The following is a 27492-nucleotide window of genomic DNA, read 5'->3' on the forward strand; positions in this document are numbered from 1 at the left end:
CTCTGTTTTTAAAACTTTACGATGTAACTAAAGACCAGGCAATGCAGCCGTATATTAATGCCTAAACTGATATTGTGGATAGATTATCTCAGTTGTTCTCCTGACTGAAGTTTGGTCCGTTTGCAGCATCCTGCCATGCAATTGCATTTGTCCCAAACCATCAGGAACCCTCATGTTAACCTTTATCGAGTGGAAAAAAGTTAGCATTCATCCTCCAGCTTCACTATTTATCTTATGCCAACATAGCTGTGTTGCTAGTGATCATGTACCACACCATTATATTCCAGCTAGTCCAACTTCAGTAACCCTGCAAATGTCACTGCTGTTTACTTTCCTGTTTTCATTTATGTCGGAAGTGATAGCAGAGCTGTACGTCTTAATTTGTTTCAGAAATCCCTCAGTCAGAACATGGCATATTATATTTAGATCGAAATCATCGAAATCAGCGAGCTAACTTCCTGCTAACTTCTCACTCTGTTGAATTTTATGAATTCTGTTTTCATGGATGCCTGGATGTTACACTTAATTGTTACACCTGGTAGAGCAGCCACACTGATCATTTTATTACAGATGAAAGAATTCAGACAGTTTCAACGAATTCAAATTCAACTTCAAATTCAACAAAGAATTATCTTTTTACCTGATTTTGCTCTACAAGGGCCTGATATTCACATATGAGGACATTTGTTTAAAATTTTGATAGAACAGTGGCAGTAAAATCACACATATCCTCATAAGTGGATATCAGGCCCTTGTAGAGAAAAATTTAGTATTTGTGGTCTTAACAACCCAAAATGTGATGTCCAGTAATGTTAAAATTGCAAATCTTAGTATATAAAATTGTAAATAAAATTGAGTAAATAAAATTAAATGAGTTGAATTTAATTGAGCAAGGACTAATACTTGAAAAGCCCATTTTCATGGTTTACTGGGTAGGTATCGCTTGAATTTGCTCTCCCCGCTACGTGGCACCATTTGCTCATCCATACACAATGTTTCCTGCATAGGAAGCTATTTGAGCTTCACGAGGATGTGATATGGGATAGGCTGAATTGTATCTCACCATAGCCACCAATATTCCTTGTGACCTGTTGTCGCTGAGCAAAAGGTATCACATCACATCAGCAACATGTGAAAGGTACACAAACCTGTATACAAATACTCAATACCCTCGAAAAGTACCCCCTTATCTCACAATGTTGCCCTGAGGCAACGAAAAGAAAAACTGAATGTCTGAATGTACAAAAGAATTTTTTTTAATAAAACCTTACAAAAAACCCTTTCTATATCTTTTTATTCTCAAACATATTTTTTCTTAGAGTTTATCTCATTTTTAATATGATTACTACGGCAAATTTTCTTAACTTTCTTCTCACACAATATGGACCTGAGAGAGTGATATTATACCCCTTTCGTCAAAAAAAGTGACAGGTTGCTTCCGGAGCTCATTAATTATTCATGAGCTCCGGAAGTCCGGAAGTAGGAAGTAATTAAATTATCCCCTAATTAAATTATCCCCTAATTAAATTAGCTCCGGAAGTCCGGAAGTAGGAAGTAATTAAATAATAAAAATATGATATTCATAAAAATATGATATTCATAAAAATATGATATTCATAAAAATATAATTGATTATTTAGAAAGTTTCTTATATATCAAATTAGCATTCTTTTATTTCTTTAAGCAATTAAAAAATTTATTTATTTTTTTATGCTCAAAAAACGCCATCTGGTGGCGGGTCAGTGTGTGTGCGCGCGCCCGCGCGCGCCCGAGGCTGTGTGTCTGGGCGCGCGGGGGCGCGCCCGTGTCTCCGGACCGTGCTCTCTCGGGCTCCGTGCTCATGTGTTTAAAAATGTATTAAACCATATTAAAATTGTTTAGTTAAACTTGTGCTTTTGTAACGTTCAGTATGGCCACAAACACATGCTGCATGCCTTGGGGGAAAACTTTATTTAGATTTATATGCATTTGTAGATTTAGAATAAAACTCATACTCAGAAAAAACAACTCGCGATCCCCTAACCCTCCTTAGATACATAAGCAGGGAAAACTCCTTAAAAAACCCTCCGCGATTTCTCCAAAACCCTACAATAACTTGTTAGGGTACCCCCTCTATTCCCAAAACCTTATATTCGATAACAGGGAAAATCCTGAAAAAATCCTTAGTCTTTTTTCTCAAATTCAGCGCCCCGCGGCTCCCTTCATGCTCAGCCAAACAAAGCCAAAACTCCTTTTAAAAATTTCTCCGCGATTTCTCCAAAACCCCTAGAATAACTTGTTAGCTACCCCTCTATTCCCCCAAAAAAAGCGCTATAATCCAAAAACATTGGGAAAGCTCCTTACTCTTTTTTCTTCAAAAACTTCCCTCTTGCTAGCTACCTCTAAAATTCAACGCACACTCTAAGTTCTACCTCGCTCTTAATCTCCGATCCACAACTTCTTGCAGAGCACAATTTTTTTCCTGCTTGTTCGCTCCCCGCTCTGCTCCCTAATGCGCTGCTTACCTCGTTCGAAATTTGCGCCGGAGACCAACTCCCCCCCTTACTGCGCCCCGCTGCCAATCACATAACCCTTGCACCGCTCCCTTCGCACCCCGGTTAGCCAATCCGCTCCAGGTCTGATTTTACGATCTCCCGCTGATGTTAAGACTATCTTCGAACCCCCAGAAGAGATCTGACTTCAGACATATCAACAACTGGCGCCGCTCAGACTGCTTGCGAGCTCAACAGCCATGAAACCAGGGATCAACAACTACCTTCGCGTGCCCTATGTGCATATCACTCGGTAAGTGTTAATCTTCCCCCTCTAACTACATTTTCGCATTTTCCTTTTTACCACTCTGTCAATCCTTTCATTTAAAAAAATAAATAAATATCACAATGGTTTGTAACAGGTACAATACACCATCCATCCATCCATTCGCCTCCACTTATCCTTTTCTCAGGCTCGCGCGGTGCGCTGGAGCCTATCCCACGTACAATACACTTTAAAATATATATAAGCTCCACTTTTAACTCCCGTAAAAGTTTATACATTACATGTCTACATCACCTATCATGGCCTCATCGGGTATCTCATATCATCTTGTTATTGTTATGTTATTTGATATTTTGCTAGTTTGCGTGTTTTAAAACTCTTTTTGTTTTTCTTTATATTTTTAGACCCAGATGTGTTAACCTGATCCCTGCGAAACACCAGCTCTGCGTGGATTTTGACCGCGAGTGACCGGATGTTGTTTCCGGCCTGAGGTTGCCTGAAATGCCGTGAGGCTCGTTTGAAAGATTGCGCCCGAGACCAACTCCGCCTCCAAGGCATGCCTACCTTTAGCTGCCACCAGTGAGATATCAGAGCCGGGCTCCACATATCCAATCAGGAACACGAGCAAGACAGCTTTTGCAGACTCTCCAGAAATATACAAGTCCTTACCAACTGCTCTGCAACCCAGTGTTTCTGGTCCCCTCGCTAACATCGCTTTTTGAGATATTTTTTATGAACCACCAAAAAAGCAATTTTACCCCACAGACTGGGTCTGAGGGCAGCAGCGGGGACAAATGATTGTAATGAAGCGACGGACATTTCATGGCTGGTCTTGCATAATTGTGAGTTATTATGTCATATGGTGATAAGTACATAGTTTTGCAAGAGGCATACAAGCACTGTGGAAAAAGTAATCATAAAACTGTTTTTGTGAACACCCTACGTTATGCTTTAAAAAATGTGATACATGTAATGTGATCATCAAAGAACATGATTTTTTTTTTTAAAAAACTTTTATTCTTATGCTTTTAAAGTATGTCAGATTATCTTAAAACACTTATTTGTATGTTATAATGTTTTTCTTACACCATGTGTAATTTTTATAGACACCTTATTCATTGTATCAATGTGTAATTATGTATCTTTGATAAATAAATAAAATATTTAATCTTGTATTTGTGTACTTTCTGGTGATTCAATAAAAAATTAGTCACATATCGCTCTGATAAACACAGATGGCTGAAAGAAATGTTTGATGGAACAAAGGAAACAAGTGTCTTGCTGCTAAACTTTTAAGTCACCATGGTTTAAATGAGAAAGTCTGTATGTAAAACATGAAAAACTCCATATCAGTGATATCTACAAAGGTGTACTCATTTCTTTGTTATGGTACTTTACTGTTCCAATGAAACAAAAAGAAAATCTCATTTTTAAAGTACATTTTTCGGCCATCCTGACCTATTTTCAGGGGCAAGAATGTTGATGTTAGACTGTGTTTTAAATCAGGTTGTGAGCTTAAACTAACTATCACAGCACTGATTTCAGTTGTAATGTCAATTAGAATCCCAATTTGGCTTTTCTCCAGTCAGTGTTATGGTGAAATTTAACTTGTTCTTTTGTGTAATTGCACATGGCCCAGCAAAGGACCCCTTAGTAAGCTGTACAGCATAAGTTTTCAATTCACTTTTGTCAGAAAACTTCACAGTATGAGAAGTTACAGCACAGTTTCTCCAAACGTGTGGTTCTTTTTCAGCCAGCGTGCTTTTAGAGCATCTACATTAGCTCATGTAGTAAAAGTACAATCAGTAAGTGTACTTTAACATTTGAGATTCCGAGTCACTCTTGCTTAGATCATGTGAACTATATCATGAACCTTTTTTTGTATAATGCATCAAACGTGTTCAAATCAGTTTATTTTCAATTTATTTTAACTAATCTAGAGACAAGCAAGTCCTTTTTAGCTTCTGTTATGTATTTACCTCTCACACCTTAATCTAGATGTTAGTGTTCTCAGAGTTAACATGTCTCATGTTGCCATGTTGTATTTCTAATACCCAGCCTCAGTGTTCGCCCTGTTGACCCTCAAATCCAAACACCAATGATCTAGATATTCACAACATTCATAAGGAGATTCTTAAGGTCTTAAGTTTTGTTGTTTTTATGTTTTACAAAAAAAAAACTTCACATTTTTTATATTTTTAAACGAAAGTGACATGCAAGGATATTTTTCTTTAGTGATGTTGCTTCAGCAATCTCAAATACTAATTATTCTGGGAATATTTATGGTCAAACTATGTGATTTTCCAAATGTGTGTGTGTGGAGTAAAATGACCTTGTTCTTATGATGTTGTCACCGTGAATCATTTAGGATTAACAACACAAATTGTATCGATAGCAGAAACAGTCTTATAACTTATAATTCTCACACGTTACCGCTAGTTTTACAAACGCAGTCTTCTTCAGCTCTGTTTATGTAGCTTTTATGAAACTGATTTTCCATAGTACAAGTAGAATTTAATTTTTCTTTGCTCTCCAGTATAAATGCAATAATTTGCAGGCTTTTTACTGAAACTCTCACAATGCAACACTCAATGCTCAGAGCTTCATATATCAACAGCTCTGAAAATATCTTCTTTTTTAAAGTAATGTAGGACAGGATCTCTCACTCTCTGTGTCTCAAAAAAACCCAACTAAACTGGCAATCACCACTAAACAAATGAAAGTAGTTTATGGCTTTTTTATCAGCTGCATTTCTTTCATTTATGTATTGATCCCATTTGTTTATTGGTAATGCTTTTAGGTCACTGTTTTAGCATGTCTGCCTCACACTCCATTTAAACAGTTTAACAGATAGTGGGGTCTGGTAAGGAAGTTGGGGGGAAGCAGACAACTCCACAGGAAGAGTCTTTTTGTCTTTTCTCCACTGTAAAAGATAGCAAGGCAGTGTGAAACTTTCTTTGCGGGAAAGACAAAACTGAGAGCCATGCTAGGCTCAGTGAGAGACTCTGCTCACCCTCTGCCCCAGCGATGGCAGTCCCTCACCAAGCTTGATTTCTGTTCTTCGTCTTGATTAAAGAATGTTAGCTACCGCTCATCGCTTGTCTGCAGGCTTTATTAAACGGAAAACTTCCACAACAACCTCTAAACAGTGGTTTATGGCTTTTTGTCACCTGCAACACCATGTAACACTTGGATGTTAGATTCTTTTACCAGTCAGTGTTGCTAGCCCCAACCCCCAGGCTCCAGGTGTCTGAGCTCTAACCCTGGCTGCCAAATGTCCCCCTGAGGCCTTTGTGCCTTTTACCACCAGACTAAGTTTGTAGTCCTATCTACTAATATTATTTTATTTTTTATTATAGCACAAGTTTCAGTTAGGTTACTACTTTGACTTCCTCAATTTGAGCACATTTCTTACCCGATACTTTATCAAGCTTTTACTCGAGTGTTTTTGACACTAGCAGCTGTACTTCTACTTAAGTGAAAATTGCCTGCAATTTTGCCACCTCAGTAGCCACTTTTCTGGAGTTTGTACACTTTTTATATCGAAACGTTCAACGTTTTACGTGTTATCCTTGATCACAGTTCTAAACAAGTTAACTTTCTTCACTTCAAAGTAACCCAAAAAAAGAAACTATATGTCCAGTTCTCTTTACTCCAAACCTGGTTTAAGGCTATGCTGTTGTTGTGATATGTCCATACAAATAATATTAAGTTTAATTAATCTTTTAAAAAAATGGCTGCTTCATGGCTACCTGTTCAGAGAATTTGCAGACTTTTATGGAAACTGTCACAATGTAACACTCTCACTGTCAAAACAGGGTTGATCCATGTTTCTATGAACACTGATTAATATATCAACAGCTCTGAAAATCCTTTTTTTTTTTTTTTTAAGTAAAGCAGAACAGGATCTCTGTATCTCTAAAAATCCCAACAAAACTGGCAATCACCTCTAAACAAATGGAAGTAGTTTATGGATCTTTATCACCTGCAACACCATGTAACACCTAGATGTTAGACTCTTTTACCATCACATTTGCAAGGGTTTATGTGTTATCCTTGATCACAGTTCTAAATAAGTTAACTTTGCTTGACATAAAAGTAGCCCAAAGAAGACAAATATATGTCCAGTTCTTTTTTACTCCAAACCTACTGATCGGAAAACATTATGTGATGCTGGAAGTTTTCATCCTATCCACCTGCAAAACAAGTTTACCTGTAAGCCAACACATTAGACGTAAGCAAATTTGTGAAATTCCTGAACAATGTGCTTTGTGGAGTAGCAGTAGTACTAGAACTAGTACTAGTAGTCCTAGTATTCTGCAGCAACCAGGCTTCAAGAGTGATCACTCTTCTGGCTTTCAAATGGTGAAAACATGTCACAGTCTTAACCGCAAATCAGAAATGTTGGTAAATTTAAAAAGGAATTTAAACGTCAGCTTTGACATAGACACAGACTTTATTAATGCCACACTCAGGAAATTCACATGTTACACATGATTTAGCTCACCTGCTAAATCCCCAGAGCAATAACCCCATCAGCATCATTAGCCTGAGTGTTGATCCTCCAGGTGAGTGAGTGGAGTTGAGTGTGTGTGTGTGTGTGTGTGTGTGTGTGTGTGTGTGTGTGTGTGTGTGTGTGTGTGTGTGTGTGTGTGTGTGTGTGTGATCAGAGGTGAAGCTGCTTTCTGCAAAGTCTCATCAACAACCAGGAAGAGTCTAAAAGCACTAAATATGAAACAGACCATTTACCATACCCAACACTGAGCTCCTGCACAGTCAGATGGAGTGAAACATAATGTCCCAGTGGTGTTCTGTTGGATTTAGCAGGTGAGCGTTGTTGCCAGTCAAAACCTTTTTGGAAACTCTTTACAAGAATCAATGTAATTATTTGTTTTACTTGAATCAAATGTATTGGTTTATATACCTGAAATAAAACTTTTTTTTTGGAAACCCGTTACATCAAATAAAACTTTCTTGGAAAAGCATTGCAAGAATCAATCGAGTTATTTGTTTTACCCCATTCAAATCTATTGGTTTCATTACATCAAATTAAATAATTTTGGAAACCCGTTACATCAAATAAAACTTTCTTGGAAAAACTTTACAAGAATCAATGTAATTATTTGTTTTACTTGAATCAAATGTATTGGTTTATATACCTGAAATAAAAATTTTTTTGGAAACCCTGTACATGAAGTAAAAGGTTTTTGATCTTGTAAGTTCTGGCTTTAATATTTTCAGCTGATAAAGTGAACTTCATACAAACTCTGTGTTAGAAAAAGGGGATAGTTTACTACATGCTATAAAAACACAATCCTTAATCTTTTTTTTTGCATCTTTATCTTTCTGTTCTGGTTTTTAGAGTGATTGTTTTATTGACTCGTACTTTGGGAATCACCCTGTTGTGAGAAAAGGATAAGCTGGGAGAGAATACAGCATTATACAAGCAGAGTGTTTTAGCTGTATCCGTAGATCTAAGACATAAACCTGTTGTTAAAAAAGAATAGTTAACTGAAGTGCAGATTTAATTTTAAATTATTTCACGTTTAAATTCCTTTTTAAATTTACCAACATTTCTGATTTGCGGTTAAGACTGTGACATGTTTTCACCATTTGAAAGCCAGAAGAGTGATCACTCTTGAAGCCTGGTTGCTGCAGAATACTAGGACTACTAGTACTAGTTCTAGTACTACTGCTACTCCACAAAGCACATTGTTCAGGAATTTCACAAATTTGCTTACGTCTAATGTGTTGGCTTACAGGTAAACTTGTTTTGCAGGTGGATAGGATGAAAACTTCCAGCATCACATAATGTTTTCCGATCAGTAGGTTTGGAGTAAAAAAGAACTGGACATATATTTGTCTTCTTTGGGCTACTTTTATGTCAAGCAAAGTTAACTTATTTAGAACTGTGATCAAGGATAACACATAAACCCTTGCAAATGTGATGGTAAAAGAGTCTAACATCTAGGTGTTACATGGTGTTGCAGGTGATAAAGATCCATAAACTACTTCCATTTGTTTAGAGGTGATTGCCAGTTTTGTTGGGATTTTTAGAGATACAGAGATCCTGTTCTGCTTTACTTAAAAAAAAAAAAAAAAAGGATTTTCAGAGCTGTTGATATATTAATCAGTGTTCATAGAAACATGGATCAACCCTGTTTTGACAGTGAGAGTGTTACATTGTGACAGTTTCCATAAAAGTCTGCAAATTCTCTGAACAGGTAGCCATGAAGCAGCCATTTTTTTAAAAGATTAATTAAACTTAATATTATTTGTATGGACATATCACAACAACAGCATAGCCTTAAACCAGGTTTGGAGTAAAGAGAACTGGACATATAGTTTCTTTTTTTGGGTTACTTTGAAGTGAAGAAAGTTAACTTGTTTAGAACTGTGATCAAGGATAACACGTAAAACGTTGAACGTTTCGATATAAAAAGTGTACAAACTCCAGAAAAGTGGCTACTGAGGTGGCAAAATTGCAGGCAATTTTCACTTAAGTAGAAGTACAGCTGCTAGTGTCAAAAACACTCGAGTAAAAGCTTGATAAAGTATCGGGTAAGAAATGTGCTCAAATTGAGGAAGTCAAAGTAGTAACCTAACTGAAACTTGTGCTATAATAAAAAATAAAATAATATTAGTAGATAGGACTACAAACTTAGTCTGGTGGTAAAAGGCACAAAGGCCTCAGGGGGACATTTGGCAGCCAGGGTTAGAGCTCAGACACCTGGAGCCTGGGGGTTGGGGCTAGCAACACTGACTGGTAAAAGAATCTAACATCCAAGTGTTACATGGTGTTGCAGGTGACAAAAAGCCATAAACCACTGTTTAGAGGTTGTTGTGGAAGTTTTCCGTTTAATAAAGCCTGCAGACAAGCGATGAGCGGTAGCTAACATTCTTTAATCAAGACGAAGAACAGAAATCAAGCTTGGTGAGGGACTGCCATCGCTGGGGCAGAGGGTGAGCAGAGTCTCTCACTGAGCCTAGCATGGCTCTCAGTTTTGTCTTTCCCGCAAAGAAAGTTTCACACTGCCTTGCTATCTTTTACAGTGGAGAAAAGACAAAAAGACTCTTCCTGTGGAGTTGTCTGCTTCCCCCCAACTTCCTTACCAGACCCCACTATCTGTTAAACTGTTTAAATGGAGTGTGAGGCAGACATGCTAAAACAGTGACCTAAAAGCATTACCAATAAACAATGTGATCAATACATAAATGAAAGAAATGCAGCTGATAAAAAAGCCATAAACTACTTTCATTTGTTTAGTGGTGATTGCCAGTTTAGTTGGGTTTTTTTGAGACACAGAGAGTGAGAGATCCTGTCCTACATTACTTTAAAAAAGAAGATATTTTCAGAGCTGTTGATATATGAAGCTCTGAGCATTGAGTGTTGCATTGTGAGAGTTTCAGTAAAAAGCCTGCAAATTATTGCATTTATACTGGAGAGCAAAGAAAAATTAAATTCTACTTGTACTATGGAAAATCAGTTTCATAAAAGCTACATAAACAGAGCTGAAGAAGACTGCGTTTGTAAAACTAGCGGTAACGTGTGAGAATTATAAGTTATAAGACTGTTTCTGCTATCGATACAATTTGTGTTGTTAATCCTAAATGATTCACGGTGACAACATCATAAGAACAAGGTCATTTTACTCCACACACACACATTTGGAAAATCACATAGTTTGACCATAAATATTCCCAGAATAATTAGTATTTGAGATTGCTGAAGCAACATCACTAAAGAAAAATATCCTTGCATGTCACTTTCGTTTAAAAATATAAAAAATGTGAAGTTTTTTTTTTTGTAAAACATAAAAACAACAAAACTTAAGACCTTAAGAATCTCCTTATGAATGTTGTGAATATCTAGATCATTGGTGTTTGGATTTGAGGGTCAACAGGGCGAACACTGAGGCTGGGTATTAGAAATACAACATGGCAACATGAGACATGTTAACTCTGAGAACACTAACATCTAGATTAAGGTGTGAGAGGTAAATACATAACAGAAGCTAAAAAGGACTTGCTTGTCTCTAGATTAGTTAAAATAAATTGAAAATAAACTGATTTGAACACGTTTGATGCATTATACAAAAAAAGGTTCATGATATAGTTCACATGATCTAAGCAAGAGTGACTCGGAATCTCAAATGTTAAAGTACACTTACTGATTGTACTTTTACTACATGAGCTAATGTAGATGCTCTAAAAGCACGCTGGCTGAAAAAGAACCACACGTTTGGAGAAACTGTGCTGTAACTTCTCATACTGTGAAGTTTTCTGACAAAAGTGAATTGAAAACTTATGCTGTACAGCTTACTAAGGGGTCCTTTGCTGGGCCATGTGCAATTACACAAAAGAACAAGTTAAATTTCACCATAACACTGACTGGAGAAAAGCCAAATTGGGATTCTAATTGACATTACAACTGAAATCAGTGCTGTGATAGTTAGTTTAAGATCACAACCTGATTTAAAACACAGTCTAACATCAACATTCTTGCCCCTGAAAATAGGTCAGGATGGCCGAAAAATGTACTTTAAAAATGAGATTTTCTTTTTGTTTCATTGGAACAGTAAAGTACCATAACAAAGAAATGAGTACACCTTTGTAGATATCACTGATATGGAGTTTTTCATGTTTTACATACAGACTTTCTCATTTAAACCATGGTGACTTAAAAGTTTAGCAGCAAGACACTTGTTTCCTTTGTTCCATCAAACATTTCTTTCAGCCATCTGTGTTTATCAGAGCGATATGTGACTAATTTTTTATTGAATCACCAGAAAGTACACAAATACAAGATTAAATATTTTATTTATTTATCAAAGATACATAATTACACATTGATACAATGAATAAGGTGTCTATAAAAATTACACATGGTGTAAGAAAAACATTATAACATACAAATAAGTGTTTTAAGATAATCTGACATACTTTAAAAGCATAAGAATAAAAGTTTTTTAAAAAAATAAAAATCATGTTCTTTGATGATCACATTACATGTATCACATTTTTTAAAGCATAACGTAGGGTGTTCACAAAAACAGTTTTATGATTACTTTTTCCACAGTGCTTGTATGCCTCTTGCAAAACTATGTACTTATCACCATATGACATAATAACTCACAATTATGCAAGACCAGCCATGAAATGTCCGTCGCTTCATTACAATCATTTGTCCCCGCTGCTGCCCTCAGACCCAGTCTGTGGGGTAAAATTGCTTTTTTGGTGGTTCATAAAAAATATCTCAAAAAGCGATGTTAGCGAGGGGACCAGAAACACTGGGTTGCAGAGCAGTTGGTAAGGACTTGTATATTTCTGGAGAGTCTGCAAAAGCTGTCTTGCTCGTGTTCCTGATTGGATATGTGGAGCCCGGCTCTGATATCTCACTGGTGGCAGCTAAAGGTAGGCATGCCTTGGAGGCGGAGTTGGTCTCGGGCGCAATCTTTCAAACGAGCCTCACGGCATTTCAGGCAACCTCAGGCCGGAAACAACATCCGGTCACTCGCGGTCAAAATCCACGCAGAGCTGGTGTTTCGCAGGGATCAGGTTAACACATCTGGGTCTAAAAATATAAAGAAAAACAAAAAGAGTTTTAAAACACGCAAACTAGCAAAATATCAAATAACATAACAATAACAAGATGATATGAGATACCCGATGAGGCCATGATAGGTGATGTAGACATGTAATGTATAAACTTTTACGGGAGTTAAAAGTGGAGCTTATATATATTTTAAAGTGTATTGTACGTGGGATAGGCTCCAGCGCACCGCGCGAGCCTGAGAAAAGGATAAGTGGAGGCGAATGGATGGATGGATGGTGTATTGTACCTGTTACAAACCATTGTGATATTTATTTATTTTTTTAAATGAAAGGATTGACAGAGTGGTAAAAAGGAAAATGCGAAAATGTAGTTAGAGGGGGAAGATTAACACTTACCGAGTGATATGCACATAGGGCACGCGAAGGTAGTTGTTGATCCCTGGTTTCATGGCTGTTGAGCTCGCAAGCAGTCTGAGCGGCGCCAGTTGTTGATATGTCTGAAGTCAGATCTCTTCTGGGGGTTCGAAGATAGTCTTAACATCAGCGGGAGATCGTAAAATCAGACCTGGAGCGGATTGGCTAACCGGGGTGCGAAGGGAGCGGTGCAAGGGTTATGTGATTGGCAGCGGGGCGCAGTAAGGGGGGGAGTTGGTCTCCGGCGCAAATTTCGAACGAGGTAAGCAGCGCATTAGGGAGCAGAGCGGGGAGCGAACAAGCAGGAAAAAATTGTGCTCTGCAAGAAGTTGTGGATTGGAGATTAAGAGCGAGGTAGAACTTAGAGTGTGCGTTGAATTTTAGAGGTAGCTAGCAAGAGGGAAGTTTTTGAAGAAAAAAGAGTAAGGAGCTTTCCCAATGTTTTTGGATTATAGCGCTTTTTTTGGGGGAATAGAGGGGTAGCTAACAAGTTATTCTAGGGGTTTTGGAGAAATCGCGGAGAAATTTTTAAAAGGAGTTTTGGCTTTGTTTGGCTGAGCATGAAGGGAGCCGCGGGGCGCTGAATTTGAGAAAAAAGACTAAGGATTTTTTCAGGATTTTCCCTGTTATCGAATATAAGGTTTTGGGAATAGAGGGGGTACCCTAACAAGTTATTGTAGGGTTTTGGAGAAATCGCGGAGGGTTTTTTAAGGAGTTTTCCCTGCTTATGTATCTAAGGAGGGTTAGGGGATCGCGAGTTGTTTTTTCTGAGTATGAGTTTTATTCTAAATCTACAAATGCATATAAATCTAAATAAAGTTTTCCCCCAAGGCATGCAGCATGTGTTTGTGGCCATACTGAACGTTACAAAAGCACAAGTTTAACTAAACAATTTTAATATGGTTTAATACATTTTTAAACACATGAGCACGGAGCCCGAGAGAGCACGGTCCGGAGACACGGGCGCGCCCCCGCGCGCCCAGACACACAGCCTCGGGCGCCCTCGGGCGCGCGCGGGCGCGCGCACACACACTGACCCGCCACCAGATGGCGTTTTTTGAGCATAAAAAAATAAATAAATTTTTTAATTGCTTAAAGAAATAAAAGAATGCTAATTTGATATATAAGAAACTTTCTAAATAATCAATTATATTTTTATGAATATCATATTTTTATGAATATCATATTTTTATGAATATCATATTTTTATTATTTAATTACTTCCTACTTCCGGACTTCCGGAGCTAATTTAATTAGGGGATAATTTAATTAGGGGATAATTTAATTACTTCCTACTTCCGGACTTCCGGAGCTCATGAATAATTAATGAGCTCCGGAAGCAACCTGTCACTTTTTTTGACGAAAGGGGTATAATATCACTCTCTGACCTGTGACCATTTGTCAGAAAAAGATTCAAACACTCCTATTGGTTGGCATAATTTAAATTTACATTTTCTTGGAATGAGGCTTAAAAGCATTTTCTGTTGCCCAGGATCAACACTGTACTCTAGAGGGCTAAGATTACTGACCCAATATTGTTTGAAAAAAAAATTATGTAAAAAAACAAATCCAATGTTGATATTATAATTCCTTCAGCTAATTTACCTAATCTAACCATATACATCTAACCATCCAATCCTAATTCCTGTTTATGTCTAAGAATTGTAAATTCAATTTCCTCAACATTTTGGAGAGGAATGAATGAACAGCAAGAGTATAAATGATAGAGAACTAAAACTAAAATTAAAACATAAACTGGGAATAACTAGGGATGATTATGATGACTATGACAAGAGGGACCGGGACCTGGACCGAATCATGAACAACCTGACGTGACATGGAGGGAGAAAAAAAGATGAACCGACAGTGAACAGAGGGAGACAGAGGACTTAAATACAGAAAAGGGTAATGAGAGAAGTGGAAACACCAGGGGAAACACAGCTGAACATGAGGCCACAGGGAATGCAAAACTAAACACACTGAACATGGAAAGACAAGACTTTCAAAATAAAACATGAACCATGGCGAGATGTAGACATGATAATACAAGCTTGACAACATGGAACACGCAGACATGAAACACATGACTGACTGGGGAGACATGAAACAGAAAGAGAAACACATGAGAACAGATAAGAGAGATGAAAGCACTGACTTAACTAAAAGTAAAACAGAGAACAAGACAGACTGCACAGAGGACAGGAAAAGACTCATAAATAAGGAGACATAGAAGAAACATAAACTAGACCAAAACTCAACTAAGACAAACTAATAATAATAATAGAACTTAACATTATCTCAATATATAAGCAATCAAAACACAAACTCAAAATGTTGGGTCACAGAGCCAGCCCCCTGACACACACCCTGTTTTGTCATTATCCACATGTAAATGTATGGAAAGGAATGAGAATGAAAAGGGAAATCTTCATGTAGAGTTCATTACAGACTTCAAAGGGCAACATTTACAACCCATCCTGTATGTTTATTTGAACCTTTACACTTACTATATTTTTTTAATTTCTCATAGCTACATGCAGTGTTGGGAAGGTTACTTTTAAAATGTATTCCATTACAGAATACAGAATACATGCCCCAAAATGTATTCTGTAACGTATTCCGTTACGTTACTCAATGACAGTAACGTATTCTGAATACTTTGGATTACTTAATATATTGTGGCGAGTTCAGACAAGGAGGAGACGGAGGTATCGTTTGGTCTTGCTTCCCGTGAGCTAGCCAGGGAGCACAGCCGTTTATTACATTTGCAGAAGAACACACTGCCACTAGCTAACTGCTCAGCGCGGCAACCACAACACACATAGGGCGCCCTCTGACCCCGGAAGGACACACCGTTGCAGCGAGAGGGCGTCACCCGTCACCATGGCAACATACACAAAACATAACTGTACAAGCAGAACCCCGAACAGCCCTGACCCGCTACAATATTATCATGCTTTTTACAACAACGTGAATGTACTATTGCTGTGTGATTTATTACTATTACTGAAGGTCCGCAACTCCGAACTGTAGTAAAGGGACCTCTGACTAATGCTGGGCTCACACTGTGCGATTTTTGGCCCATTTTGAGCCGATTTTTGAGTCGTGCGATCGTTTTGGCGATCGGCCCGATTTTGGCCTTCATCGTGCGTCGTGCATCGTGTAGTATACGTGGGGTAACGAGAAGCGATTGACACCTCACGACCAGCTCCCGATCATCAATCGCTTGGTCGTGAGGGTGTCACCGCAGTTTGCCACACTGCGCACGCGCAAACACAAATGTCAGCGAAAAAGACGGCGTAGCACGGCAGTGCAGCGTGTGATCTGGACACAAGCGATGGAGGCACAACCTGTAGAACCATCCGAGCCCTTTCGATGTGGCCTCACAAAATTATCACGACCACAACAACCGTGAAAATAGTTGGATCGACACTGCTGCTCAATCACAGCTGCCTGACCAATGTTTTTCATTAGCAATTTAGCAAAGTTGATGGTGGTGGTGTGTCTGTGTGAGTGAAAGACGGAGAGGGAGAGCGAGCGACAGAATTTCTGTTATAACCTTTATTTTTATGGACGCACAGTGTGAGCACTCAGGTCGCATCAGAGCATCGGGCCGTATAGTGTGAGACCCTGCATCGTGACCTATGAACTTCTAACCCCTGCGAGTCAATCGTACAGTTTGAGCTAGAGATGGCACGATACCACTTTTTTATGTCCGATACCGATATCATAAATTTGGATATCTGCCGATACCGATATGAATCCGATATAGTGTTTTTTAATCAACAAAACTGTTTTTTTTTTTTATATCTTGCTGCATTTTGTATAAGTTCATACTCAAGTTTAAAACAACAACTACACTAAAGCTATTCTGTTATACCTGTATGCAAAAAAAATATTTCATAGTTCAGCAATACTGATCAATCTAATAAACTTAAACCTACACCATCCTCCCTATTCTGGTATTTTAAAGAGTACTTAGTGTAAATATTAAGCAACCTAACTAATAGGGTTCCAACTCCCAGCAACAACAAAAATAAATAAATAAAAAATAGGGAACCACCCCCCCACGCTACACCTCATGATGCTTAATCAACGTAATCAACCTTAATTTGATGCAGTGTGAAAAAAAATGCACAGAAATCAATTATTTTTCAAGAAATATTAAATAGATTCAACATCTTTCTTCAACAGAACTGCAGACTGCACAGATGGTACCTTCCCAAAGGAAAAAGTACTATAGCTTACTAGGGTATATATATTAGACTTAATAGTCACTATATACAGTAATTGACTTCTATTCATTTTACATCAAATTAAAACTTTGGGTGTAAGATTCGGATAATTATTTATTAAAAGCGAGACAGTTTAAATGAGAATAAGAAAGAAAAGTATGTCTTTGTGCCCCCTTTTCCCTGTTCATGCCCTATCAGCCCCCCTGGCTAAACTTTGCTAGATCCGCCCCTGCACAGTTACCAGCGTCAGCTACTTAGAAAAAGATCCTGGTGTAGAAAGTAATATTAAATAAATTCTAACAGCAGCTGATCAAGCTTAAACGTGCTGCTGTTGTTCAGCCGCTGGTTTCCTCTTTCTGGTGCAAAGTGGGCCAAAAACAAACAAGAGAGACGGACTCGCGACAGAAAAGCCGATCAGCTGATCATTAAGCAGTTTCATGATTGAAGTAGCAGCAGGAGAGCGAGAGAGGCAGTCGCTTGTTAAGCTTAACGCAGGAATGCTTTACATTCAGAGATGGACTTACACATTTGCTTTACTTCTCTCGGGGATAACTTTGTCGGAGATGAAATGCCGGGTTGCTAGCGAAGCTCCACATGCTATCCAGACCACCGACAGGTCCCGCATGCCACAGCCGCTCTATCACGTGATGCATACTGCTCCGACATGCTAACTTTCTGAGGTGAGTTACCGCGTGTTGCAAGTTTTGTGAGGTGCTTTCGTGATATTTAATGGATCGGATTACATTTTTTATTTTTCTCCGATATCCGATCCAGTAATTTAGGTCAGTATCGGACCGATACCGATACGTAATATCGGATCGGTCCATCTCTAGTTTGAGCAGGAGCTGAATCGCGCGACTGAAAAAATCGCACAGTGTAAGCCCAGCATAATACGGCGGGGTCCCTGTCGGCTGGTAGCCGAAAAATAGCTCTACTTTGTTGTGTGGGTCAACTTTTCTTGCGACAGACAGAGAGAGGCGTTGAAAGACTGCTCCAACGGAACTTGTTGTTTTCGGAGGAAAACACGAACACAGTGTACAGTCGAGTCTTAATAGCTTACTTACAACTGGGCTCCTCAGGCACTCTTCTTGGCTGAAGTGGTTATTATTATATTTACATGCTTCCAGCTCCCGTTTTTCCTCGATGACTGCTCGTACCTTTCCACTCCCCTTTTTCTCCCTCCTAGCGCTCACAGACACATAACGTGTATGGCAGTCCATTCTCCCAGCAGCACGGACTACACTGAACATGATGCTACATTCTTTAGAGCTATGCTTGTAGCATTCTGCCTGTTAGCTTAGCACAACAACAACAACAACAACGAAAAGGCGCTCTCTCACCCAGGAAACACACAGTCGCAGAGAGAGAGCGTCGCCCTGTAACCATGGCAACCGTAACGCTGCCGCCTGGAACAATAGAACGTAGCTGTCAAACAAAACCCAAACAGTCCTGACCCGTGACAAAATGAAACAGGAAAGTACCCCAGTGTATTCCATTTATTTCAACAAAGTAACTGTATTCTGAATACCACCTTTTTAAACGGTAACTGTAACGGAATACAGTTACTCATATTTTGTATTCTAAATACGTAACGGCGGTACATGTATTCCGTTACTCCCCAACACTGGCTACATGTATTATGATCTACTTCAAAATAGAATAAAAGACCAAAGTGACATTGCCTTGTGCATACAGTCCATGTCACTCTACATTAAGTGTTGCTCACTGTTTCCCCCAATGACTGTGTTAATATGCTTACACTTAACAGTAGTTTGACTGATGACAATGGAGCATGTTTCAGTCTAGCCTGAAAACATCTTATTATACACATCTTTTCCCATGCAAATCTTTGATTGAAACATTAAAAAGTGAAACATTGATTTAGATAATTTTAAGTGATCATGCAAAAGATGTGAAATTAAAAAAGTACAAACCATATTGTATGTATGAAAATATTGATAGACTGGTTCGATGTTTAATTTCACAAGTAGCTGTTTAATGGAAAGTTGTGCAGTTCCAACTGAACAGCAGATCTCTGTCCAATGACAGCTGCAGTCTGGCCAGCATCTCTCTCTCTGTTCTTTCTGGACACATTTTCACAGCGCAAAAGATTCAACGGATGCTTCGCAATTTCTGTGAGAGCATACACAGCAGAAGGTTTACACAGCAATGAGAATAATTAAGTGATATGAAACCATACCTGTGCCTTACAATCTTTAGGTATATAGAACTACAGTCCTGAACTTCTTTCTGTTTAAACCTTGCAAAACTGTCTTGAGGAGAGTAGAATAGCGTAAAATAATGATGGCGAATGGCATGGTGGTATGTGGGCTCCCTCTAGTGGTAAGCTAAGTCTCCTAAAAAAATTAAGATTAAATAATACACTATGCTCTGACTTAGGAATTTCTGAAATATTAAAATATACAGTTCTGCTATCACGTCAAAATACATGAAGACAGAAAACTAAACAGCAGTGACATTTTGTAGGGTTACTGAAGTTGGGCTATGTGTTGGCTAGCTACACAGCTGTGGTTTGCATAATATAAACACATTAGCACAGTGAAGCTGGAGAATGAATGCTAACTTTTTTCCATTGATAAAAGTTAATGTGAAGGTTCCCGATGGTTTGGGACAAATGCAATTGCATGGCAGGATTGCAAACGGACCAAACTTCAGTCAGGAGAACAACTGAGATAATCCATCCACAATACAAGGTTAGTCATTAACCCTCTACTGCATGACTTTTTAATTTTTTCCCTATTTTGGGGGAGCTTTAGGGTCCCTAATGATATATCAATCATAAAATTTGACAAGAAATGTATTCTAAAGACACTTCTTCAGCTGAGAGTCAGAGAGTAGAAACACACACGCTGCAGTTTTTACTTGCTAGGGCAGTCACAGAGCGCTCGCACCCGAGAGTGTGGCTCAAGGACTTGCACTCTGCCACTGCCCTGGTCTTTATTTATATACAAGGGTAATACAATAGTGAATACCTCTGTTCATAGACAGAGGAATGTTGGTGCGTATGTATGTGCATATGTAGGTGTATGTGTGTGTGTATGTTTGTGTGTGATTCTGAAGGATGCGGCCCCTCTTCTTGTTAGGGAGTGAAGATAAGAGTGTTCAGCTCTCCTCTTCCTGGTAGGGAGTGAAACTGCTTGTTGTGGGAAGAAACTTATAAAAGAACAGAACAAGTAGTGAACAACAGTCTAAGTGATCAAAAGGTCATCATGCAGTATTCTATCATATGCAAACTTATATCATTAAAAGTTTATACTGACTACTAAGTACAATTTTCTATTGACACAATGTAAACATTTCACAGAACAATAAAACACCAAAATACATCCAACATTTGACCCACACACACACACACACACACACACACACACACACACACATACATGTATGTATGTATGTATGTATGTATGTATGTATGTATATATATAAATACGTGTGTGTGTGTGTGTGTGTGTGTGTGTGTGTGGTGGAAGACTCTGCAGTTTGATGTAGAAGTATTTATCTTTTTGTCCTACCCCCTTGATGTAGCATGTGCAAGGCACATAGTGCTTGACAATATGGAAAAACAAACAAGTGGTTTGCAGGTGGGCACATGACAGAGGGTGGAAAAGTGAGAGCAACTGGCTTCTCTGTGCTTAGATTATAATAATGTAACTGTGTGTCTGTATGTGTGTGCAGGTCAAACTGACTCAGTCAATGAGGCAAGGCAACACTAAAAATGGATAAATGGATTAGTTAGAAAAACAACACCCAGTATATTTCCTGTTAAAACTCAGTGAGGTGTAACAGTATAGAAATATAACTGCAAAAACCGTGCATAGTGTGAGGCTGTTTTGAGAGCAACTGCTGCAAAGCCACATACTAGCTAATCAGATATCAGTCCTGTTGTTCAGGAAAATGTGGTTGCATTTAATACAGAGAAAGGATTGGTTGTAATCTGTGAGACATGCGGACTAAATATTGAATTGACGACCCACATCCAGACAACGACAAGTGGAGTGTGGTGAAATTAAAGCAAGCTCTTAATTTCCAGGCTGTTGAAATCCAAAAAGGCAAAACACATAATCCAAAAAAGGTGAAACTGAAACTACTGTATTGGGGAAGGCTTCAGGACCCAGGGGATCAACGGGAAGATATAAAAGAGGAAGTAGAATCAGATGCTCTTATTCTCTGATGTGTGGCTCTAGACAATTGTGGTTTTGGAATGCTGGGAAGTTTTTGAGATGAAGAACATGAGATCTGGTCCCTGGGCCCTTAGAACATGAGTAGATCTGGTTGCCATTTAAGTACTTTATGATCATACTGCCCTTCATCAAAGATTCAAGGTGTAGACTTAATGTTTTTTAATGAAGTTTGTTGAAATGTATTGGTGATGTCTATTGTATTCATTAATTGTGTGGTTTGGCAAGCAGAGGAGTCAGCTCGAGTTGACCTTTGACCTTTGAATATAACATGAAAAAAATATATTGTCAGGTAACACTGTATCGTCTCCTGCAGGATGGGCTGCACATGTGTCACCATTTTTCTTTTCTCCTGTTGTCGATCTTACACCCTAGTTTGTTTTAGGGAAAGGGCCGTATTTTAAAAAGGATTTTATGCTTGGGTTTGTGTTCATGTCAACTGGGCTAGGGGCAATATTGTTTGGGCAATGTGCAATCCCTAAGTAGGGGGCTAACAACTCATAGGAATCTGCCCTTGCAATTGTTTATGATGAAATTACTTGTTGTGTCTAGTATAATTTATTTGCAGTGGTATAAATTATTTTCTCACGGAAGCACATAGTGCATGTAATGAGTGTCCCTGTGGTATCGTATTTACTTGGAGTGGATTTAGTTAGAAACAGTACCTGTGTGGGTTGTAAGGTTGTTAGTGGTCCAATTGTATTGTGAACCCTAATACAATTGTATAAAGATTTGCTGAAACTGACCTATTGTGTTATTTATTCTTGACTCGTCCCTGGACGATCTTTTGACTTGAAGTTTGTATAAGTTGGATTGCAGTGATTGACCCAACACAACTTTGAGGAGTGTTTATTGCAAATCACACAAAATGCTTAGTTGACTGGTTTGGTACCCAGTTCAGATTTTCAGCTGGTCTCCAGCACACACACACACAAGATGTGTGTTAGTGGAAGCTGCCCTGGCATCCCTGTGTGAAGTTGTTGCTGCTGCATTTGCAAAGAAGAGAATGTTGGAACTGGAGACCCAGTGTAGAAAGGTGCATTGCTGCATGTAATTGGGGAAGGGATAGATGGCAGAGAAACTGGTAACCCTGTGACGAGAAAAGGTTTGCTGCAGTTTATTGAAAAGTAGGGATAGTGGAGCAATGAACCAGCAACCCAGTGCAAGTAATGTTCATAAGGTGAATGATGGTCAAATGGCAGAAAAACCAGCCCCTGGTGCCAGGTTTGCTGCTGCATACTGCAAAGAAGAAAACAATAATGTAGAAACTGGCAGGAAAGGCTGCTGTGTTACAAATTAACAGTACAGGAGAAGAAAAACTGTCATCCCGGTTCCGGGAAGTTGCATCTGCATGATGCAAAGGAGCAATAGAGGAGAGAGAACCTGGACAAAGAACTGATATGGAGAAGAAGACTGGCAACACGGTGATGATAATGTTTTGTTGTTTTTAATAGTAGATGGCACAAGCTGCTAATCCAGTGCTGGAGAAGTGAGCTGCTATATTTTGCAAATGAAGGTTAGAAGAGAGAGAACTTGGTATCCCAGTGCAAAAAGCTTTGTGCTGCATTTGCAAATGAGGGATAGAGAGAGTGAGAACCTGGCGTCTTAGTGGTAGAAAAACTTGCTTCTGCATTTTGCGAACGTGAAGCTGGAATCCAGGTGTCAGGATGCCGGTGCCCAAAATCTTGCTGCTGCATTTTGCGAAAGAAGGATAGAGGGAAGTGCCCATAGCTTTTTGGTTTGTTTGTTTTTTGTTTTGCAAACAATAGATAGATGGCAGAAAACTGACATCCAGAGGCAGAAGGGTTCCCTGATGCCTTTTGCAATAATAGATGCAGACAGGTTTGTTGCTGCATTTTCCAAATGAAAGATAAAGAAAGAATCTGGCATCCCAGTTCTGGAAGGGTTCACTGCTGCTTTGCATTTAAAGGATCAATGAAGAAAAACTGAATTTTTTTAAAAACTGCAAAAACATAATCCAAAGACGAGGTGTGCGGTCTCAGATAATAAATTCCTGTCCCTACTCCACAGACCCACTCTCCAAAGATCCCGTCATGGAGTTCTTTAAAAGCCTAAAAATTGCACCACAGGTTAGAAACTGAGGTGCAGACGTAGGATATCTGATGTGATCTTCAAAGCTTGTTCCCTTTAGAAAGACCCACAGGAAGCTGTTTTAATGCAGAGGACGTAAAGTGCTGATTTCTCCATGTGGAGCTCAATTGAGCTGCTTTCAGCGCTGTACACACAAAAAGACTAAAAGTGCCATAATAGCCAATAAAAATACAATAAAACACAATTTAAAAAAAAAGATAGTTTCAAAATAAATAAGGAATTCAAAAATAATATTTATTATTTAGTGACAATAATTACATAATGGTAGTCCCGCTTCAGGAACATGATTTACATGTTCAGGTCTTGTCAGCAAATAACTACTGAGTAACCGAAGTAATGACGATATAACATTATTACATCATTATTAATAGTTAAAGCTGTATCAATCAGGTCATGAACTGAATTAATAAATGCATTGTATTACAAATACATTAGTCACATCTTGATAAAAACAAATGCAGTTTAGAAGCATCCAGAAATAATCTTGGAGCCTGAGAAGGGGCAAATGACAACACCCAAAGTCCATCATGGATAAGAGCTATTGCATAACGTGAGGCTCAAGAAATTAAAAATCACACATAGCAATGTTTTTCTTTTCTTTTTCTTTTTTTTAGATATTTTTTTTTCTGAACAACTAAAGAAGCAGGATGTGCACTGATCAGCATGAAAGCAAGAGATAGCATTTGTGCAAGAAATTAAGCAAAGCATTACTAGAATAAATATTCATTCTGATACACAAGCAAAGCAACACCTAATACATTTCCTGTTAAAACAGGAAGTTAAGTCAGGTGTTACAAAAAGGAACTAACTAATCAGACCACAGTTCGTTAGTTCAGGAAATTGTGGTTGCATTTCATTATAGAGAAGGAGCTGTCATAAACTGCAAGATAAGCAGACTAAATGTTGAATTGAGGCCTGGCCCGTGAAGGGAATCATGTTTTCATGGAAGCCTTGTTGTGTGCTGTTTAAGAGACTTTTCTCTTTTCAGGAGGCTTTATTCTTGTCCCATTATCAGAGAGATTGAAATCATTTGGTACTTTGACCATTGTACTATTCAAGAATCTGCTTGTTGATCTGACTATAACTACAGATAGGCCGTTGTGTGTGTGCTGATTTTTTTTCTAAAACCTGGTTGCCTGTTTTCTGTTTGATGTCATTCAGGGACCGCCATGTGAGCGCTAATATTTAGACCACCAAACAGGTGGTCCTCTGATTGCGGGCACTGTTGTCCTGTTTTCTTGTTTATGCATAACAAAATTTTCAGCCCAGGTTGAATTTCAGATTGGAAGTGAAACGATAATTCAAGTGAAATGAAGTACGAAAGCATATGATTTAGTCCACTTTTATTTACATATATATTATTAATTACATGAACAACAGGAGAGGATAAAAGAAGAAATCAAATTCTTAGTTCGTGTGTGTGTGTGTGTGTGTGTGTGTGTGTGTGTGTGTGTGTGTGTGAATTAAATTGAATACATTCTTATTTCCCCTTCTACATATTGTAATGTCTAAACATCAGAGCCCTGCATTAAACAGCTGTTCGGTCCGCGGCCAGGCCCCTCAAAAGCTGATATGTCCTCCTCTGAGCTTTCAAATTCCTGCTCTGATGTCTGGTCTTACTCCACCTATTGCCCCTTATAGCTGTCCTGAGTAAAATAATTTCTGCCTCATCCTGCCCTCTACTTCCTGAAGTATGGACATTGGTTTAACATGCGAGGTACTTACACTTCTTTTCGAAGGGGTAAAACTATTGTGCATTTCTGAAATCCTACTAAATCAAAGTTCAGACTTGGAAATAGAAGAAACAACTTGAGTTTAAGCAACAGAATCATGCTATCTACAGTACCACTCCCTTGTGTCCATAAAATCTGGAAGTTTCAATTTCCACCATTTTGAAAAGAACATACAGAAGGAGTCATATAGATTGCATAGCTGGAGCTTGATGGAGCAGTCTAATACTGTTTTCCCCTAAAGTTTAAGTAACTGGATACAGATTGAATTGTCTATTAAGCACAATTCATTTAAATTTTCACATTGTATTTAAGGTTCTGGTTATCTAGTTAAGGTTGATTGATATTTCTGTTACATCAGTGTCAGCATTTCAATAATTTTAAAGCATGTTTATCCCAACCTTTACACTTTTTGTTAATTAAAAAAGTAATTTGTCTACTTTAAAATAAAGGTATAAGTAAAAATACACCAGCTATTTTTACTTTTACAGTCCAAGTTGACAGTCCAAGTTTTCCTCAGTTGGACTTTTACAGTCCAACTGAGGAAAACAGAGAGCAGTAATTAGATTTAATTACTGCTCTCTGTTTGCCTCAATGAATGAGTTAATACACTTACACATCAAAGTACTATGACTGTATCAGCCTGAATCAAGGTTTAATTTTATTAGTGACTGTTAAATGGATAGTTGTGCAGTTCCATCTAAACAGCAGAGCTCTGCAGGGTGAATTGTTGTGAAGTGTTCAGGCTGGTGCTTCTCTCTCTCTTCTTCCTGTTCACTTTTTCACAGCGCAAAAGACTCAACAGATGCTTTCGCAACTTCTGCGAGAGCATATATAGCAGAGGGTTCATACAGCAGTGAGAATAGGCAAGCATTTTACAGATATGGTAGGCAACTGCTAACCGTTTCAGTACCTTACAATCATTGTTTGTATTGAGAGACTTGATTAAAAGCATAATATGGTATGGCCCCCAGCAAATGAAAAAGGCTGCAACAATACACAACAGCACAGCCACAGTCCTGAACTTCCTTCTGTTTAAACCTTGCAAAACTTTCATGAGGATGGCAGAGTAGCAGAAAATAATGATGGCAAATGGGAGGAAGAATAGCAGTGACACTTGGAGATAATGTCCAAGCGTGTCTTCAGATTCATCATAGCAATAGATTTTACCTTCCCAGCTTTCAACCTTTACTTTCATTGCATCACTCAGGGACGCTAAGATGCTGATGACCCAGGCAGCTATACAGGCACCAATTGCACACTTCTTCACTCTGGCATGGCTGATCGGCCAGTTGTGCAGTACAACAGTAGTAAAACGATCCACTGTCATAGCAGTCAGCAGAATGACACTGCTGTACAAACCAACAGCAAATCCAGCAGTGATAACTTTGCAGACAAAGTCCCCAAAGACCCAGTTGTGTAGGTTATCAGCGGCCCAGAATGGAAGTGTGATGGTGAAGATCAAATCAGAGCAGGCCAGGTTCAGGATGAAAATATTTGTGATACTTTTCAGATTCTCGTAGATGAAAAGAACACATAAGAGGAGGCTGTTGCATATGATACTGAGGATGAAGATCAAGATGAAAAGGGGACCAGTGATGGTGGGAACATTAGTATCACACATGTATTCAACAAGACCACTCGTTCTGGATGTGGATGTGAAGTTTGCCATTTTCAATCTTCTGGAAAACCTACATATAAAATAAAATGCAATCAAACACAATGACTGAGCAGTTTTCTCTAAAGTGACAGAAACTTGATTTTGGTTCTAATTTTTGTATATTATATAAAACCAAAGTGACTAAAAAAGTATCAAATTTCAGAAAACAAAAACAGCAACTTACCTCAAAAATCAACTGTCAAGTCTTCTGCTGAATTGCCCTGTGATTCAGCACAAAAGCTGTACAATGTTCTTCGGAAAACTAATAGTTCCTCCTTTTGTTTCACATTAATTCAGAGATTCTGCCTTAACAAAAACCACATTATGAAACAAAAAATTCAAAGTTAACTTGTGCAACAAACTGTCACATGAAAAATGAAACTTCATCAAAATTAAACCTGACAAATAGCTGTCTATACGCATGTTACATTCCTCTGAACTTACCTCTATCTCAGGTCTTCTGTTGAACTGCACTGTGGTGAAAAACGTGTGATGTTCGTGAGATATCTGATAGTTTGTCTCGTCTTTGAGCTAGAGTACCACCCTAACGAAAGCCACACTGTGAAGAAAAAAAAGCAAAAAGCTTGAGCAATCACTTTTTTCTACATTGAAATGAAATAAAATAATGTTGAATGTATTTTTTTTTTCAAAGCCATCTAATCAAAACAGACTCAATCAAAAGTTACATTTATTTACATAAATAAATGCAGAAACCCCAGTATTCTGTTCAAAAGAAAGTATTTCTTGCTGAAAACATGTAAACATTATATAAATACAACTAAATATGAAAACATAAAATCCAACACAGATCATAAAAATGGTGTTGA

The 27492-nt window shown here is 38.4% G+C and overlaps 1 protein-coding gene and 1 long non-coding RNA gene across 2 annotated transcripts; one reads left to right on the forward strand and one right to left on the reverse strand.

Annotated features, from left to right (window-relative positions):
- The first annotated feature begins 2472 nt into the window (after positions 1-2472).
- LOC146687526 (uncharacterized) lies at positions 2473-3930 on the forward strand. The gene is made up of 2 exons (XR_014916520.1): positions 2473-2784; positions 3162-3930. It is a non-coding gene; the product is annotated as an uncharacterized LOC146687526 (long non-coding RNA).
- Positions 3931-25588: 21658 nt separating this feature from the next.
- On the reverse strand, positions 25589-26691 carry LOC146687527 (chemokine XC receptor 1-like). Its single transcript, XM_085439162.1, has one exon. The coding sequence runs from the start codon at positions 26675-26677 to the stop codon at positions 25706-25708; it is 972 nt and encodes a 323-aa protein (XP_085295288.1). The 5' UTR covers positions 26678-26691; the 3' UTR covers positions 25589-25705.
- Positions 26692-27492: the final 801 nt, after the last annotated feature.

The sequence above is a fragment of the Copadichromis virginalis genome, linkage group LG18, assembly GCF_057382275.1.
Source record: "Copadichromis virginalis isolate Kocher_CV1m ecotype Utaka linkage group LG18, C_Virginalis_male_GT1.1, whole genome shotgun sequence".
Taxonomy (NCBI): Eukaryota; Metazoa; Chordata; class Actinopteri; order Cichliformes; family Cichlidae; genus Copadichromis; species Copadichromis virginalis.